Source organism: Helianthus annuus, chromosome 10 (assembly GCF_002127325.2).
Source record: "Helianthus annuus cultivar XRQ/B chromosome 10, HanXRQr2.0-SUNRISE, whole genome shotgun sequence".
Taxonomy (NCBI): Eukaryota; Viridiplantae; Streptophyta; class Magnoliopsida; order Asterales; family Asteraceae; genus Helianthus; species Helianthus annuus.
The window spans coordinates 32,775,850-32,792,000 of NC_035442.2; the positions used below are offsets into that span (position 1 = coordinate 32,775,850).

The following is a 16,151-nucleotide window of genomic DNA, read 5'->3' on the forward strand; positions in this document are numbered from 1 at the left end:
GGCTGCTGGTGTTGCTGGACAGGAGAGTGAGGCTGCTGGTGTTAATGGACAGGAGGGTGGGTCTGCTGGTCAGGAGGGTGGAGCTGCAGGTCTGGATGGTTGTGCAGCAGGTGGTGATGTTTAGGGTCAGTTTGTTGAACTTGATGTATTGTGGTTTAGGTTCTTTTGTTGGATATTAACTCATTTTGGACAAGCTTTACTTCATGCTGTTTTGTATGGTACAGGCCTTTTGTTTAGGTAATTCACGTCTGTTTGGTATGGTATTTGGACAGGTGTCTTATGGTTTGTAATGGAACAAGTATGTAATGGTTTAGTCTTGTCTTTTGGTTTGTAATGGAAAAAGTTTGTAATGAATTAATATTGTCTTGTGGTTTGTAATTCATGTCTGTTTGTATGGTCTTTTGACACATTTGCATATCTATGGTGTCAAAATGGTATGAAAATGGTGTCAATGCTTTGACACATTTGCATATCAAATGTTAGCCAAACGACCGAAACCTGAATGTGTCAACTGTGACCCATCAGTGATATCAAAACTGATGTGCAAATGGTGTCAATTGTGACCCATTTTCAATTGTGCGCCAAACGGCCGAAACCTGAATTTGGACTGACCATACATGTCTAATTAACATAAGCCAAACAACCAAACTAACACCAATTGACAACTGTGACCATACATGTCTAATTACAATAACCACTTTCATTATCTTAGATCAACATAAATATTCAACAAAACACTGACCATTTCATTCCATTAAAACTTCATACATTTCATACATTTCACAAATCTTAATCAACTACTCAATTTGCTAAGTAGAACATCAGTACAGAGAACAAAATGACCCCTAAAACAATCTTCAAACTTTTATTTTCTGAAATGACTCATTGAAGCTTTTCTTGCAGGTCCCTGTTGTCAACTCCCAACTCGCTATGATTTTCTTCATGATTCAGGGCTACAGAAGACACGTACAAAGGGGGCTCAGCCCAACACACGAACCCACAACTGTTACCCGGACGAGTGCAGCAATGGAAGCGTCGGCCTGGATTTTGTGAAGTCCTCGAGGTACGGATCTTAGTTTCGAACCCACATACACAGTAAACCATGATGATTTCCAACTTAGGGTTTATACACGAACGATTTTAGACAGGGGACGTCTGTGGATTTTGATGAATTAGGGTTTTTAGGGCTTCCAACGTTGGTGAATTGTGGAAGAAGATGAGTTGTTGTGGTGAATTAGGGTTTTAAAAAAGGGTGAATTGTGTTTATATACTAGGGTAAAAAAAATGGATCAAAATGGCAATGTTTAAAACCTTTTTAGTTAATCCCCAAAATACCCCTGGTTACAGATGGGGTTTATGGACGGAGTTAGACATTGTGATCAAAATGGCAACAAAATGTAAAAGTCAGGGACCCAGAGGCAAAAAAAAAAACTATTTGGACTAAAATGGAAAATTTGGACAAAACTCAGGGACTAAAATGGCAATTTACTCTATTACATAAATTGAGGTTAAAGGGGCCATGTTGGTTTTAACTTGTAAAAGCTCGTGTCGTGTCGTAATCGATCATGTATATCATATTTCTCAGGACTTTGTAGGGCTATGGTTTGTTTCAAATTTACGTGTCTGTGTGAGTTCAACCTGAGAACCCACAAACACGACCTATTTAAACATTTATTTAAGATTTTTCTTGATTTATAACTGAGTTCCCAACTAGGTCTTACCCGAAAGTGTTACAAAATCAACAATGTCAAGACCCTTAAGCTTGAATTTTGTGAGAATGATCTGAAAAGTGTTGTTTAGAGCTGGAATGTTTTGGTTTGAACCACTCAAACTTGCACCTACTGAGTCCCTTCTGCCCAATGGGACTTCCCAGCTTGGTCCACCAGCCTACACAAGTTTAAAACATGTTTATACAAGAAAAAGGAAAACCAAATTTTATGATTATGAATTAAAGAGTTGTACAATACACATTGGTATCGTTCTAAGATCTACGTTACAATACCAAAACGGTGGAGTCTCTAGCTGCCAGAGCCATGATATCAGTACAGGAGATGGTTTTTGGGCACGCCTTTTCCAATACAGCTTTGATTTGATCAATGACTGCAAACCCAGGAGCCGAGTTGCGGTTAGGGACGGACCCCTTCTTGCTAATTATGCTTCCGCTGTTGTCGAGAAGAATTGAAGCATCACACCCCTAAAATCATCCATCATTTGGTTGCAAAGCTAGTTTGTTTAATTTGTTACCAAATATTTAAGTTTAATTGGCACCAAATATTTTTCACAACCAAAATAACAAGGGGGTATTATGTTTAATGAAACCAAGGAAATTGAAATAAAATAGATCGTTTAATAAAAGAAAATGTAATTCAAAATTCGGATAAAAAATAGTAGTGTGCATGGCAAATTTAGACTAGTGATTCTCTCTCCCTCTCTATAAATCTCTCACTAGGACACATACCCTCCTACCTACGCATCATTTCCTCTGTTGTTGCCTCTGATCACACACTGATTTCACACGCATCATTTTCTCTCACACACTGTTCTCCGGCAATCACACACTCTTCTCTGGCAAGCAAAAAACTCTTCTCTGGTACACTCACACAACACAACTTGTTTGCTTCACGTCATCCCCTCCGGTACAAAATCCAGATGTCGTCTTCCTCCGTCGATCCTTTGTTCGGAATGGTCAAGGCCTACGCTCCGGCCACCATTGCGCATTTTGGGTCGGATTTTGAGATGTTGGGATGTGCTCTGCGCGGTATGGGGAACACGGTTACACTCAAGATCGACTCCGATCTTCCCGCCGACGAACTTATTCTCCTTAACCTCCAAGTTGTCTTGAATCGTCTCAACATTCCCGAGATAGCCGGAGTATCTATATTCATTCAACCAGGGGTTCCACCGGGGAGGGGCTTAGGCTGTACGACGGCCATCATCGCCGCCGTGGCCAGAGCTATCAAAGAAATGTTTGGAGATGTTTGGCCTATTGAGGATGTGATTACGGCTGCTCAAGACTTGGGTGTTTATCTCATAGTCACATAATTCGCTGGTCATGGCACGATTTTCCTTTTGGTTCTTCCGATCCAATTCGCGGTACGAACACGATCCGAGTGGACCATAAGAAAAAACATTTGAAATGTAATAGAGAAGAAATGGTGGCTAATTGAAGCTTACCAAGATCTGTCATTCGGCTGTTTGTTTTTTTTAGTTTTAGAAGATGGAGGGGGAGAACAGGGAGATAGACAAGAGGAGGACGACTGCTTTCTTTAGTATTTTACTAGGTTAATGCCTGCGTAATACGCAGGCTTCAACCAAAACCATATTATTTACTTTGAAATGAAATATTTGATACACGGGTTGAACACATAAGAATTTTCAATGGGTGGGAGGCCACATATTATATGATGACGTCACAAGAAATATATGTAAGTGGCACATTATGCAATAACTAAACATTTTGATACCTTAATAATATAATGAAAAGTACTAACAAAATGTCTTTTGTCTTACGTTATTAAATTGTCAGATATAAATGTCTCTTATCTCTCACGCATCAGTGTCCCTTTATATTAAGCATCCTTTTAGATGCCATCATATGGTCCCTTTATATCAAGCATCAGTGTGGTGTGTTTCAGTCTTTTCCTTTTTCTCTGTAAATGATATACAACATGCAACTGCATCATCCATGCTTTGGCCTTACATTTAGAAAACCATAAATGAAATTGACTTAGTTAAATGATTTTTAACAAATTAAACATATAACATGATAAACTGGCTTAATTAATTGATTTTTCCTCACATCTTTCTATATCCTTGGCATGTATAATTGATTTTGTGCAATCGTATGTATAGATTGTAGAGTTTAGCAACAACATATCTTGCTCTCAGGCCACCAAGTGAGTGACCTGTCTAAGAAATATTTTCAAGAATAAGATGGTGTTGTATAACAAATGTCACATTTAAAATCAACACTTTTACCTGATGACCTGATGAGATGATGACACTTTCAGCAAATCCTAAAAAGGTGTTCAACATTGGTAGCCAGCTCATCTAGTTATCCAAATAAGAAAAAAAAATCAATCAGCACAAACTACTTCCCGATCCAATTGAATCTCATCCAGGCGGGTTGAGTAACTGGTCAAAACAGTATTGCACGCGCTCTAGATTAAAAAAGCACTGGCCTGTGCAACCTCTGTGTCCTTGTTCCAAACAACTTCCTCTAGAATGTTTCTGGGAGTGTTACCTTCATTCTGTAAATGAAACTTCAAAGAACCAACATAATGCAACACGGTCCGGTTGGGGGCATCTTCAAATTTGTATACCTGGTGTTGCAGCTATCTCATCTTGTGAATTTCTAACTTTAAACACTATCTTCGCTATTGATAACAATGTTTTGAACTATTTAAATAAATATAAAAATTAAAAATACTAATGAACTATCGAACACGTTAACGAATGTCATGAACATAAATGAATGAACGTGACTTCTGTTCATGTTTGTTCATTAACTAAATGAACAATTTTTTCATCCATGTCCGTTCATTCATCAAACGAACTTCATGCCTAACAATTCACGAACTGTTCGCTGAACATTCATTTCGTTTGCAGCCCATAAATGCAAAAACAATACCTTTAAGAAATTGGCATCTATATTACTGGCAATTGCTCTAGCTAGCAAGGTCTTGCCCGTACCAGGAGGTCCATAAAGAACACCCTAATCACAGGGAAAAAATACACATATTTCATATAAAGTTTGAAAAATATTATTTTTTAAAGCTATCAATTCGTACCTTTGGCGGTTTAAGGCCGACCCATAAAAAGAGCTCCGGATTCATCAAAGGCAACTCAATGGATTCCCGGAGCTCTCAAATCTGATCTGATAGCCCACCAAGAAGTTCGTCTTGCCATCACATACTCGTTACCTGAACCAAGAAGTCCAACTTAGAGAGCTTTCAAAATAAATATTAAATAAAACATAAAAATTGGACCTAAAATGACCAAAACATAACAACTTTAGAATCAAAGATATATTACACCAGATATTGTAATAGAATGAGTTTTGTAAGCATTGTTAAGAAGCAATTATATATTAAAAAATATATAACAAGTCTTTTAAGCAGACCTAACCCAACTCAGAGCAAAATCACTTGCTTTTGACTTGTTATACCTGATATTAGTTCCAAACATCTTCAAAACCAAACTTTCATTAAACTAAATAAGTCATAAATACCCTCGTAATTATGTAAATAGTTTTGATGATAAACCTTGGAAAGCTGAACAATAACATCAATTTAAAGAGGACTGTAAACATCGTGTACATTAGGAGCTCTGAGCATCAACTGCTGAAACATAATACTAAGAAAAAAAAGACCCTTTATCATAACTTATATGATGAATGTTTATTAAAAATAAATTAACTAAAATACTTTCCTCATCCTCGAACTTAGTCTCGCATTGACCAACAAAGTAATTTCTTCCATATTTTCTTGGTCTTGTGCGTTTAACCAACACAGCAGCAAGGTTGCCGCCTTTGCAACCCAATCATCGAAACCTCCCAAAAATTCTACTAAAAGCCATCAAGTAAAACCCTTTATAATCCATTGAAAATCCATGTGGTCCCTTGTTTTTCCTTCCATTGATTGACCCAAATAAACCGCCCACAAATTAAACGTTGGCCTCTAATTCTCATCTAGCAATTTATGTTTAGAGAACCATTATGTTTAGTTATAACCGTGCTAACCAATTTAATCAAAGTGAATTTAGAGTCTCTTAAAAGAAACTTACCATTGACATCAACTGTTTATAAAATATATGACAATTTGAATAAAAAAAGCCCAACCTGACTCGTACAAAAATTACCTCATTGTTCTTGTTGTGCTAGTGTGTTATTTGTTCGACTGCAGCAGACAATTTGGCATTCATTTTTTCCATCTCATCTAGCTCTTTCATTAAAGTCTGCAACAGGTAAGCCATTTTGTAAGCTTAGAAGACATATTGGGATTTAATGATCAACTCTAAAACAAATACATGAGAGTTGATTTGATGAATTATTATGTACCCAAGGTGTTAAAATTGGTTGTGCAGTGGTTGAGGATGCAAATAATAGTTGTTGCAAACTCTGAATAAGGGTCCACCTGTAATATTTGAGACGTTAATTATTTATACACACACACACGAGCCAACCCATGTGATAACTTACAGGTCGTTGATGCATCTACTTCTATCATCGGGTAGGGCTTTATCCAAGTCGGATTATAAGGCCATGAGGTCTGATTGAAGGCTGGATATCGGTTGCACCAGCCCTGGTGCTGATACATATGAAGATTGTGATAACTTACAGCCTATGTGATAACTTAAGCCCAGGTGATAATCAAATGGGACCACAACCACATCAAATTGGGTCACCTTTACATACTGGCGTTACAAATCATAGTCTAACTGTATTCACCGCTTAGCGAGGTGAACGAAGTCATATTTCATCGTATAGCTCTCTTACCTGTCCCACTTTGACTATAAAGGTCAAAACAACAATTTTCCAAAATTGGAATTGATATGAATATATTTTGATTTTCATAAAAAAATTAATATGTATGTTAAAACATACCTTATTTAAGGCAAGTTCATTGTGCCGTCGAATTGAAGCTCCTGCAGAATGTGCAAATTTTGACACCAGCATCTTGTGATGATTGCTTCTTACTTGCTTTCGTCCTTAATCCATATCTATCTACATGTAAAGGTAGCATTTTTAGCATTTTACCAACAGAGTGTGCATATTTTGATAGGCAGCAGACCAGTTTAGTCATACAACAAAGAATTTCAAGTTGAAGTGAAACTAATATAACTAAGATTGCATAAAAAAGCCTATTGCCTTGATACCATATTATATTATCTTGTACACAAAATTTCGTCAGAATCTGTGAAAATGGAGGGCAATTTCAACCCATTTACTTATGAATGTCAAGATGGGTCGATTTGGCTTGTTTTCCGCTTTTTCTATCTCAAACTGATTAGATATATAGGGGCATATGGCTTTAAAGTTTACACTTTATTAGTGAAGCGGGTCATATAATGAGCATCTATATTCCGTCATCTTAATAGCATAAATAGAATGTTGATGAAGATTGTTGTTTATTGTAATGTGTAGTTTTTACCATTTAATGTAGAGCTTGTAAATAAAGAAATATAAAAATGCTTTGCATAGGGACTAATAAGAGGTGTCATTTGAATCACATATTCATGTAAAAAAATACTACCCTCAAATTGGATTTATTAGGTTGAAAAAAGAGACATACACGTACATATATATAAGTTGAACTAATAAACTGGTTACTACATACATGAACACATACAGATATATGAAGGAGAAGACCATGAAGCTGCAACTTGAATTACAAACTCATGTTAAAAGAAACAGGCATTCTAACTGACTCATGTTAAGCAAAGTTACATTGAATTGATTAAAATCATGAACACGAAAACATAAAATTTTCGGTTCCCATGTAATCAATGTCCAACTTCCAACAAACCCATAAACCCGATTTAATCAAAATTAAGATTCAAACATATAAATGCAATTAGAATTCATAAAATTGAAGCACTAATCAGCAAATCAAACCCATCAATCATCAATTGAGCTTCAAATCGAACAGTGCAAACAGAGTATCATAATAAAGGAACAAAAAATAATAAATTACTAATTGAATTTCCATTTATCAACAAACCCATAAACCCAATTCTATCGTTTTTATTGCAATATTATTTCAAGAAAAGAAAACAAAATAGATAAAACCAATCTTCTTCATAGCAAAATTTCATCCAAACACAAAGGAAGTTATAAACCTCGCTACCTTTCAAAATACATGATGATGGCTTTCTGCCTTTCTAGAATTCATGAACGAATGTTGATTTAAGTTACTAATATTATTTTTGTCACAGATGTAAAGGTTATTACAAATTAAGATGAATTTAAAGGAATAGCATCTTTTTCATGATATTCAAAATTTGGGTGACTTTTAAGTTTTAAAATTACTTTTAAACAGGCCTTTAACATTGAGGGAGGTTAGTAGAAAGGCTAACAGAGTTAGACTTTATACCTTAGATTAAAGTGGTAGTGTGGTCACAAACAACCAGCAGACTTGTCTGCCTTGGTCTGAGTCTACACATGAGTTCATCAGTGCTTCTTCTCCATTAAAACCAATCGCTAATCTCCAAAAATATATATATACAGATATCATGCTAATAATCAAAGTACAACTGATAACCTGTTTTTTTTTCTTCAGCTTCGTTGAGAGATTTCTTCCGGTTATGCTCCATTCATGGAATCAAAGTAAACCCTAGAAAATCCTTGTCTTTCTCCACCACCAATCTGGGTATGGTTTAAGGGGTATGATGACATACCCAAATTAGTATCTGCTCTGCTATAAGACACGCAATTGGAACAAAGAGGAGCAACACCATCACGCGAGATAAGAAGACAGAGGGGGTGATCGCACAAAGAACCAGAGTGTGGTGGCCATAGATACAGCGTATGTGTATTAGGGTTTCTGCATACGGAGGCGGATGAAAGAAAAAGGGGGGAACATAGAAAAACGTTTAGTCGGGATTTGTAGATGAATCGCCGATTAAGGTTGCTTTGTAGAGGAATCGCCGATTAGGGTTGCTAAGTAGAGGATTTGCCGATTAGGGTTTTGGAGAACTCGTTTGAAACGTTTAGAGAGAAGGAGAAAGACATGAGAGACAAAGCGTATGAAAGAAGCCAAAGTCAATCAAAGAATGAGAGCAATGCCACATGTCCTACCATATGAGTTATGCCACATGTGTGTTTAGGTGTCAGCTTATTTGGCATCAACCATAGGGTGACATGTGTCCCCCAATGGTTTACTTTATTAGAGATATAGATTTTTATTTTTACTATATATTATTAGCCAATGAAGAGTGTCAATAAAAAAAATTAATCTGTTTTTTACCTAGCTAGCATGATTAAATTATTTTGAGTTTTTTTATTTACTCTATCTTTGTTGTTAACATGATTTTTATTTTTTTTACCAAGCATAGTTAAATTATTTTGAGTTTTTTAACCTACTCTCTCTTTTTTGTTGTTAACATGTTTTTCATGTCACGTGTTTTCTTCTTTTTCTAGATAGCCATGGCTAATGAATAGTGTCATGGTAAAAAAAAAAAATTAATCTGTTTTTTACCTAGCAATATGTTTTTTTACCTAGCATAGTTAAATTATTTTGAGTTTTTTTTATTTACTCTCTCTTTGTTGTTAACATGATTTTTATTTTTTACCCAGCATAATTAAATTATTTTGAGCTTTTTTACTTAATCTTTTTTTTTGTTATTAACATGTTTTTCATGCCACATGTCTTCTTCATTTTCTATATAGCCATGTGTCATGGAGTTATTCTTGAACTCTCGTGCGGCACTTAGAATACTTCTAAGTTCAGCCTTTTGGATGGGTTTGGTTATGTATAGCAGCTGAAGTCTTTGTTTGTGAGGATCACAAGTATAATTTTGTAGTGCAATACTACAACAAATATGGGTTTTGTATTACCTAAACAAAGTTTACAAGTAAGAGAGTTTACAATAAGTTGGGTTATGATTGAGTTATGAGGGGTAAGTGCAAATGATGCCTAACCCTTTTATTTATACTACTTGGACATGATCTAGATAGTTCTATATCTAGATTATTCCTTAACAAAAATCTACATAACAATATCTAGATATTTCTTCTAAAATATCATGATTCTTTGTGGAATTCTAGAACCTTCCATGGCTGATATTTTTGGCTATTTTGACCGGAATTTTCCAGTGATTTCTAGAGTCTTCTTGGCTGCATTGTTGTCCTTATAGTGCCCTTTTGTTGCTGGAACAATACGGGTTGTTCCGGATCCTTCCAGGCAGCTCTAGACGCTACTAGATCGCCCAAGAAAGTTCTAGAAAGCTGAAATTTTGTGCTGAATTTTGGCGGGGCATGACACATGGCTAATGTATAGTGTCATGGTAAAAAAATAATTTGTTTTTTACCTAGCATAGTTAAACTATTTTGAGCTTTTTTTATTTACTCTCTCTTTGTTGTTAACATGATTTTCATTTTTTACCCAGCATAGTTAAATTATTTTGAGCTTTTTTTACTTACTCTCTTTTTGGCTGTTAACATAGTTTTCATGCCACGTGTCTTCTTCTTTTTCTAGATCAAACACATTTCTCTATCATCTTTCTCATTAGTTCCAGAAAGCCATTTTATAATAAAAACCCCACCACATGCCCAACTCCTTCTGCTTTTTGCAAAACATGGCTTCTGTAAGCCACTTCCTTCTTCAGAGGAGGTTTTTATTTGCCTAAAGCGTTGTATTTTCTTTTTATTACTGGAGCGTAACCTACTCATAATTTATCTGTAAAAGTTTTAAATTTTTTGAAGCATGGGCCCTTAGAGAAGCTAAAGACAAGCTGGAGAAGCATGGTGAAGAGCTAACATGGAGATTAGACTTTTAATATATCTTTTATATGTCCAACAGAGATTAACATGTTAATAGTAATAAAAAAATTTATTTTCTAAACGTTTTATGTTACTTACATGTCGATCTTTAAGAAGGAAAGGGACAAGAAATCATAAAGTTGTGGAATGCTATCCGAGAAATGCAAGGAAAATTGGAAAAGGCACACAATCAAATTATTCATGAGAAAGAAGCAGTAAAGTCGCTACTGAACAACCTCCGCATAATCAAAGAAGTGCCAGTTTGATAAAATGAAAGTGGAGTAATTGGAAAATCGTAATCATGAACAGGAGGTATTGCCAAAATAATGAAGTTCCTATCAATTTGTTTCGGTAGTTTTGATTTTGTGGCTAAATAATTGATTCCAAAATATACACATACTATATGTTTATTATGTGCAGATGAAATTGTAGAAATGAAGAAGATTGTTGAGTTGGAAGAATCACATGCTAATACCTAGGGGGACTTCACGAGATCATTGAAAGATAGCTAAAGCGCCTTAATATATACACACACACACACACATAATTTATTAAATTATTAACAATCTTGGTTTTAAAAAAAGCACACCCATGCATCCACACCCCACGCACGTGCACACACACCTATATTTCGATCAAGAACTATTGACGTCATCTTATGTCTCACTTTTTGTGCAGGCATGGCATAATAGTCTCAACCAATGATGATGGATGAGTTTTCATTCATTTGAATTAAGGTAATAACCGGTATAGGTTGAAATTGGTCGGGTCTAGAGTAGTATACTCCCATTGGTCCACGTGTCACTCCCTAATTAGTCCATGCAGCAATAATTTTTTCTACTTTTGTTCTTTGCTAGCTCTCTCAGTTCTACTCTTTGATCTATACAACTCGTTTTAACCTCTTAACGCGTTTCAATTCCTCAATTTCACGTATCAAACCCCTAAGTTTATAATACATGTTGTTTCACCCCCTTTCTTTTATATCCGTATAAAAGTAGCCTCCAAAGCAAAACCATCGTCAAAGTTAATGGTATTAAAATTCCCAAACATAAAAGAGTACATATTTTCTTTTTACATTTGAGGTTAGTCTTAGCTGTACGTGAGGCCTATATTGTTGTCTTATTTCAAATATGAAGCTCCTAAGCAACTATTAGTGACATCAAGTTGCCAAACCAGAAGCATCGTGATGGACTATTGTCGCAACTAAAGCAATGGAATGGATGTTGTTGCAATGTTTATGATAACTTTGAAAATAAAAATGAGGAGAAATTTGTAATATAAAACGTAAACGTATTGCTTAATATTAAAATAAAAGCATCCTTGAGGTTGATGGATCAATCTTGGAAATAGCCCCGAACAGGATGAATTTACACGTGAGATTCTTTGTCGTTAAAAAAATTAAGATACATCCTTTGATTAATCATATGATAAAAGAATGCCAACAAAAGATATATGCAACATCACGTGTCATATCAAGATTTAGAAACATACTTCAACAAAAAAGTGACTTTGACCATTTGTGGTTGATGGAGGGTGTGAAACATGGGTATTTATGTGTTGATTTTGTGTGATTTAGCTTGTTTTATATGATTATATGCTTGGAATTGGTTTATTGCAAGTGTTTGTATGTTTGCAGGTAAGAACGCGTAACTTGGTGAAGATACGGGGTTTAGAGAGAAAGTGGATCAAGTGAGATTGATGAGTGCAGCCAACGGTTGTTTTCGGGTCGAATGGATGGTTTGGTTATGCGAGAAATATGAAACATTGAAGTTGAGGGGCCAATGTGTTAGTTAATGAAAGTTGTTTTTGTGAGTGGAAAACAAGATGGGGAATACTAAGGTTCATATCTCAACTTTCAAGGTGTAAAGAGTAACTTACAATGTGAATAAATATCACAACATTGAATGCTCATAAATAATTGGCAAAGTATACATCACTTTTGATGGAAAAGTTTCTTGGAGCATTAAAAGGAAGTCAACAACATTAATAGAAATTATCATCACAATGCAACATGTTAGACGATTGTGATTGGAGGCATATGATAATTCATGTTGACTTTTGGTCTCATTTTCACAAAAAGAAACAGAAAGTTCCACATGCGGCTTACGGTTGGAAAGACAAAACAAGGTTTGTGGTGCACGTGACTATTGTGGTGGGCTCATGATCCATCACGATTGGGCAGCAAACATTGAATAATTTTTTTTGGGCTTTGATAACCATCCAACATAATCAATATCGCAGATGATATTCAGGGATTATTGGAATTAGGGGGGCAGCCTTCATTATTTTTTGGGGAGCCCTCAACATCATACAGAGGATCGACTTCTAAGAGGGGTTCACCACACTTTTTATGGGGAATCGTTCATCATACATCATCCGCACAAAAATCGAAGCCAATATCGCCAATATCACAGTGATGATTTTTCATCCGTACATCCGGCCTTTGAAGATCAACCAACCGACATGAGCGGCTAAATCTCTAGTGAACACTCCGGGTGACGATTCTTGTATTTCACTTTTAATTTAGTTCTGTTTGTTTGAGAATTAGATTGTAATTAGGTGTTGACCGAATTGCATTCACATATATATATATACAATTTGTGTGACAGACAAATCCTGGTGATAACCAGAGAGACGTATTTATGTTGAATCTAATTGTGCCTTTGCTGATTGAATAATTATTTATGCTTGCGGTTAATATCTCTCTGATCAATTGGTATTATGCTAGGATCTTGTATAAGTAATTGGTTTATGTGACAGATTTACCATTTAATCAGTGGCATCCAAATAAACAATAATTAGATTATTAAGTGTTTACAGAATCTGAATCCCGGAGTGGTCACGTTCCTATCTTTGTTTTCTCATTTTCACAATACTTATTCATAAAAATTACAAAAATAGATAAACTAGCAAATTTCATAAAGTAAGTTTAGATTAGTTAAACGGTATTACACTGACCACATGCTCCTCTGGATTCGATACCTGACTTACCCTGTCTATAGGTAATTTTAGGTTTTTGCATAGACCCGACGACAGTCTATCAAAATGGCGCCGTTGCCGGGGAGCTAGTGCGCTTAGTGTTATATCTTTTATTTGATTTTTTTTATTTATTTTTTTTTTTCAGTACTACTTTTAGTTTGTTACTTGTGCAGCAACTATGGAATGGGATTATGATGTTGAAGCATGCTCATGTTGCGGGAGTCACAATCACTGTGCTCAAGATTGTCCACGTTCTTACCATCCGGATCATGACTCCAGAGGATATCAAAATTACAATCAATCCGATAAAGGCAGTAACGAGCAGAATCGAAATGCAATTGAGGAAGATAAGATTTTAGAGTTATTCAAAACCCTCCTCAAGCATGTAGAGGAACTCACCCAGTCTCTCAAGGAATAGCAAAATATTAATGAATCACTTAACCAGCGAATTGAACAACTAACTAATCAGTTTGACAATTTTGCAGAAAGAAAAGCTACAGTTAGCCTGGTTGAGGATGCTGGATCAGAGACAGATAGAGATCCAGGGGAACCGCTCATCCCAATTCAACTTGGGGATCTCAAGACAGATAACGCTTCATTGAATTTTGGAGTTAGTATGAGTGTTCTTCCCGGGTATATTTATGACAGGTATGATTTGGGCCCATTGCAACAGGTTAATGATCCTATGGTTTTAGCTGAATACTCACGAGGAAGGCCCCGAGGGATTTTGAAGGGATTGACTGTAAAGGTAGGTGACTTTTATTATCCTGAAGATTTTGTTGTCTTAGATCCATATACAAAGAAGGAACAATTGAGGGTGATACTTGGCAGACCATTCTTGGCCACTGCAGATGCTCAGATCTTTTGCTGGAAAGGTACAGTTGATATGACATACGGGAGCCGTAAGCTTTCTATTGACTTCCTTTCACATTCTTTTGATTATTCATTTATAAATACTTGTTCATGGGATTTTGTTACTAACACGAGTTATTCTCGAGTGTGTGACGATGGCCCGAAAGAGAGTGTTGCTATGATTGACAGGTCTAAAGATGACAAGATCGTGAAGGATAAAGAGGCCAAGTCACCTTGGTGGCTCAAATTGAGAATTAAAAAGCAATTAGCCAAGCGAAAAAAGATGCCACCAAAGGAAGCAACCAAATCCAAGAAGAATCCCATAGAGACACGTACGGGCGAGTTATTATATTCTTTCGATGATACAGATCCAGATAACCCGGATCATTGGGACGCCATAAGAGATGATGGATGGATGTGGGATGATAACCATGTGTTTCATACACAGGGGATACTATATGAACCACCATGAGCTTAACCAGATACGATCTGGCTGAAGACTATAAACTTAGCGCTCTCGGGAGGCAGCCCGAGGATGTAGAGTAGTGTATTTTTTTTTCTGTTTTGCGTGATTATTGTTGCAGGTTACCAGGTTAATAATTTCTACGGATGCAATGGTCCAAGTGTGGGGTTGTTTGGTGAAATCCCAATACGTCCTAGTTGCAGTGGCGGACAATGCACGGATTAGAGTCAGTCAAAACTGTCCATACTCAATCTCCATTTGGACGGGGATGATCTGAACACTAATCGTAGAGATTGACCCGAGTACTTGTTGGACACGACCGCGAATGAAATGCTATACGGTCGTGGTGGAACATGACGCATGAGGATTCTACGCTTTAAACCAGGGGAGTCTGTTCCACTTTTATTATTGCATTTTTATTTTTGTTTTTGGTGGTCTTGAACTATTTATGTTTAGGGAATGTGTTTACGTTATTTGTGCTAGGGATAGCCACTCAGGGAGTTGTTAGTTGGTATTCCCGGGTTTTGTTTTAAAAGCACTATACATTGGGGACAATGTCGCCCAAGTGTGGGGATATGGGAAACCCGGGAAGGGAAAGGTTTGAAAGAGGTTAAAAGTGATTGAGAACGATGAAAAGTAAAAAAAAAAAATTGAAAATTTTGAAAAATTTCATCACCTTAAATAAGCTAAACGGATAAAAAACCCGAACGTTTCAATCACTAATGGGTTCCTTGCCGGTAGTAAATTAACGTAGTCCCTTGTCATGGTCATTCCTTTAAGTTTCATGAGAGTAGGTCCGGCAGGTGTTTTTAGTTAAAAGAATTGAAAAGAGATGTCTATTTAGGGGTAACATGCTTTAGATTGCATATGCTACATGTCGGCAGCCTTTTACCCTTCTTTGGTGAGAATTTTGAGCTTGTAGAATGATAGAATGATTTATCTTATGACTTCATTTGATGAGAGCAGGCCGCATGTTATTCTGTGTTAGAACTTGTATGATTTGATGCATGATGAGACTGTGGTTTAACATGTGCACATAAATGATAAAGGCATTAGGATATCCCTTACACCTGTTTGTTTGTTTGTTTTATGTTCACCTAGTTATCACCTTTAGTAGCCCTGTCGAGCCTATTTACCGTTCATTTGTCCACCTGATGTGAATTTTTTGATACCGACTGTGAATGACATATTATGAATAAGTGAAAAAAAAGAGAAAACAATTAAAAAAATGAAAAAATATAGAAAAAGAAAAAAAGAAAAAAAAAAGAGAAAGTGTTGTGAATATTGTATATGTCTTGGGTAGAAACCAACCCAAAAGTCCGTTATGTGTTGCAAATAAAGTTGTCACGGTTTGGTCGTTTATTTGTGCTAGGGATA

General features: G+C 36.1%; 1 protein-coding gene and 1 long non-coding RNA gene across 2 annotated transcripts; one reads left to right on the forward strand and one right to left on the reverse strand.

The window, feature by feature from the left end:
• Window positions 1-2,649: 2,649 nt before the first annotated feature.
• On the forward strand, window positions 2,650-3,042 carry LOC110881065 (homoserine kinase-like). The gene has a single exon (XM_022129441.1). It carries the CDS (start codon window positions 2,650-2,652, stop codon window positions 3,040-3,042), a length of 393 nt encoding a protein of 130 aa, XP_021985133.1.
• A 2,813-nt stretch (window positions 3,043-5,855) lies between these two features.
• Window positions 5,856-6,720, reverse strand: LOC118482952. Its single transcript, XR_004869339.1, has 3 exons — window positions 6,200-6,720; window positions 6,059-6,134; window positions 5,856-5,955 (listed from the first exon to the last, which is right to left on the reverse strand). It is a non-coding gene; the product is annotated as an uncharacterized LOC118482952 (long non-coding RNA).
• Between the last annotated feature and the right edge of the window lie 9,431 nt (window positions 6,721-16,151).

Excerpts from the sequence above, each read along its gene's own strand:
- LOC110881065 (XM_022129441.1), top strand. The coding sequence starts at position 2,650 with ATGTCGTCTTCCTCCGTCGATCCTTTGTTCGGAATGGTCAAGGCCTAC.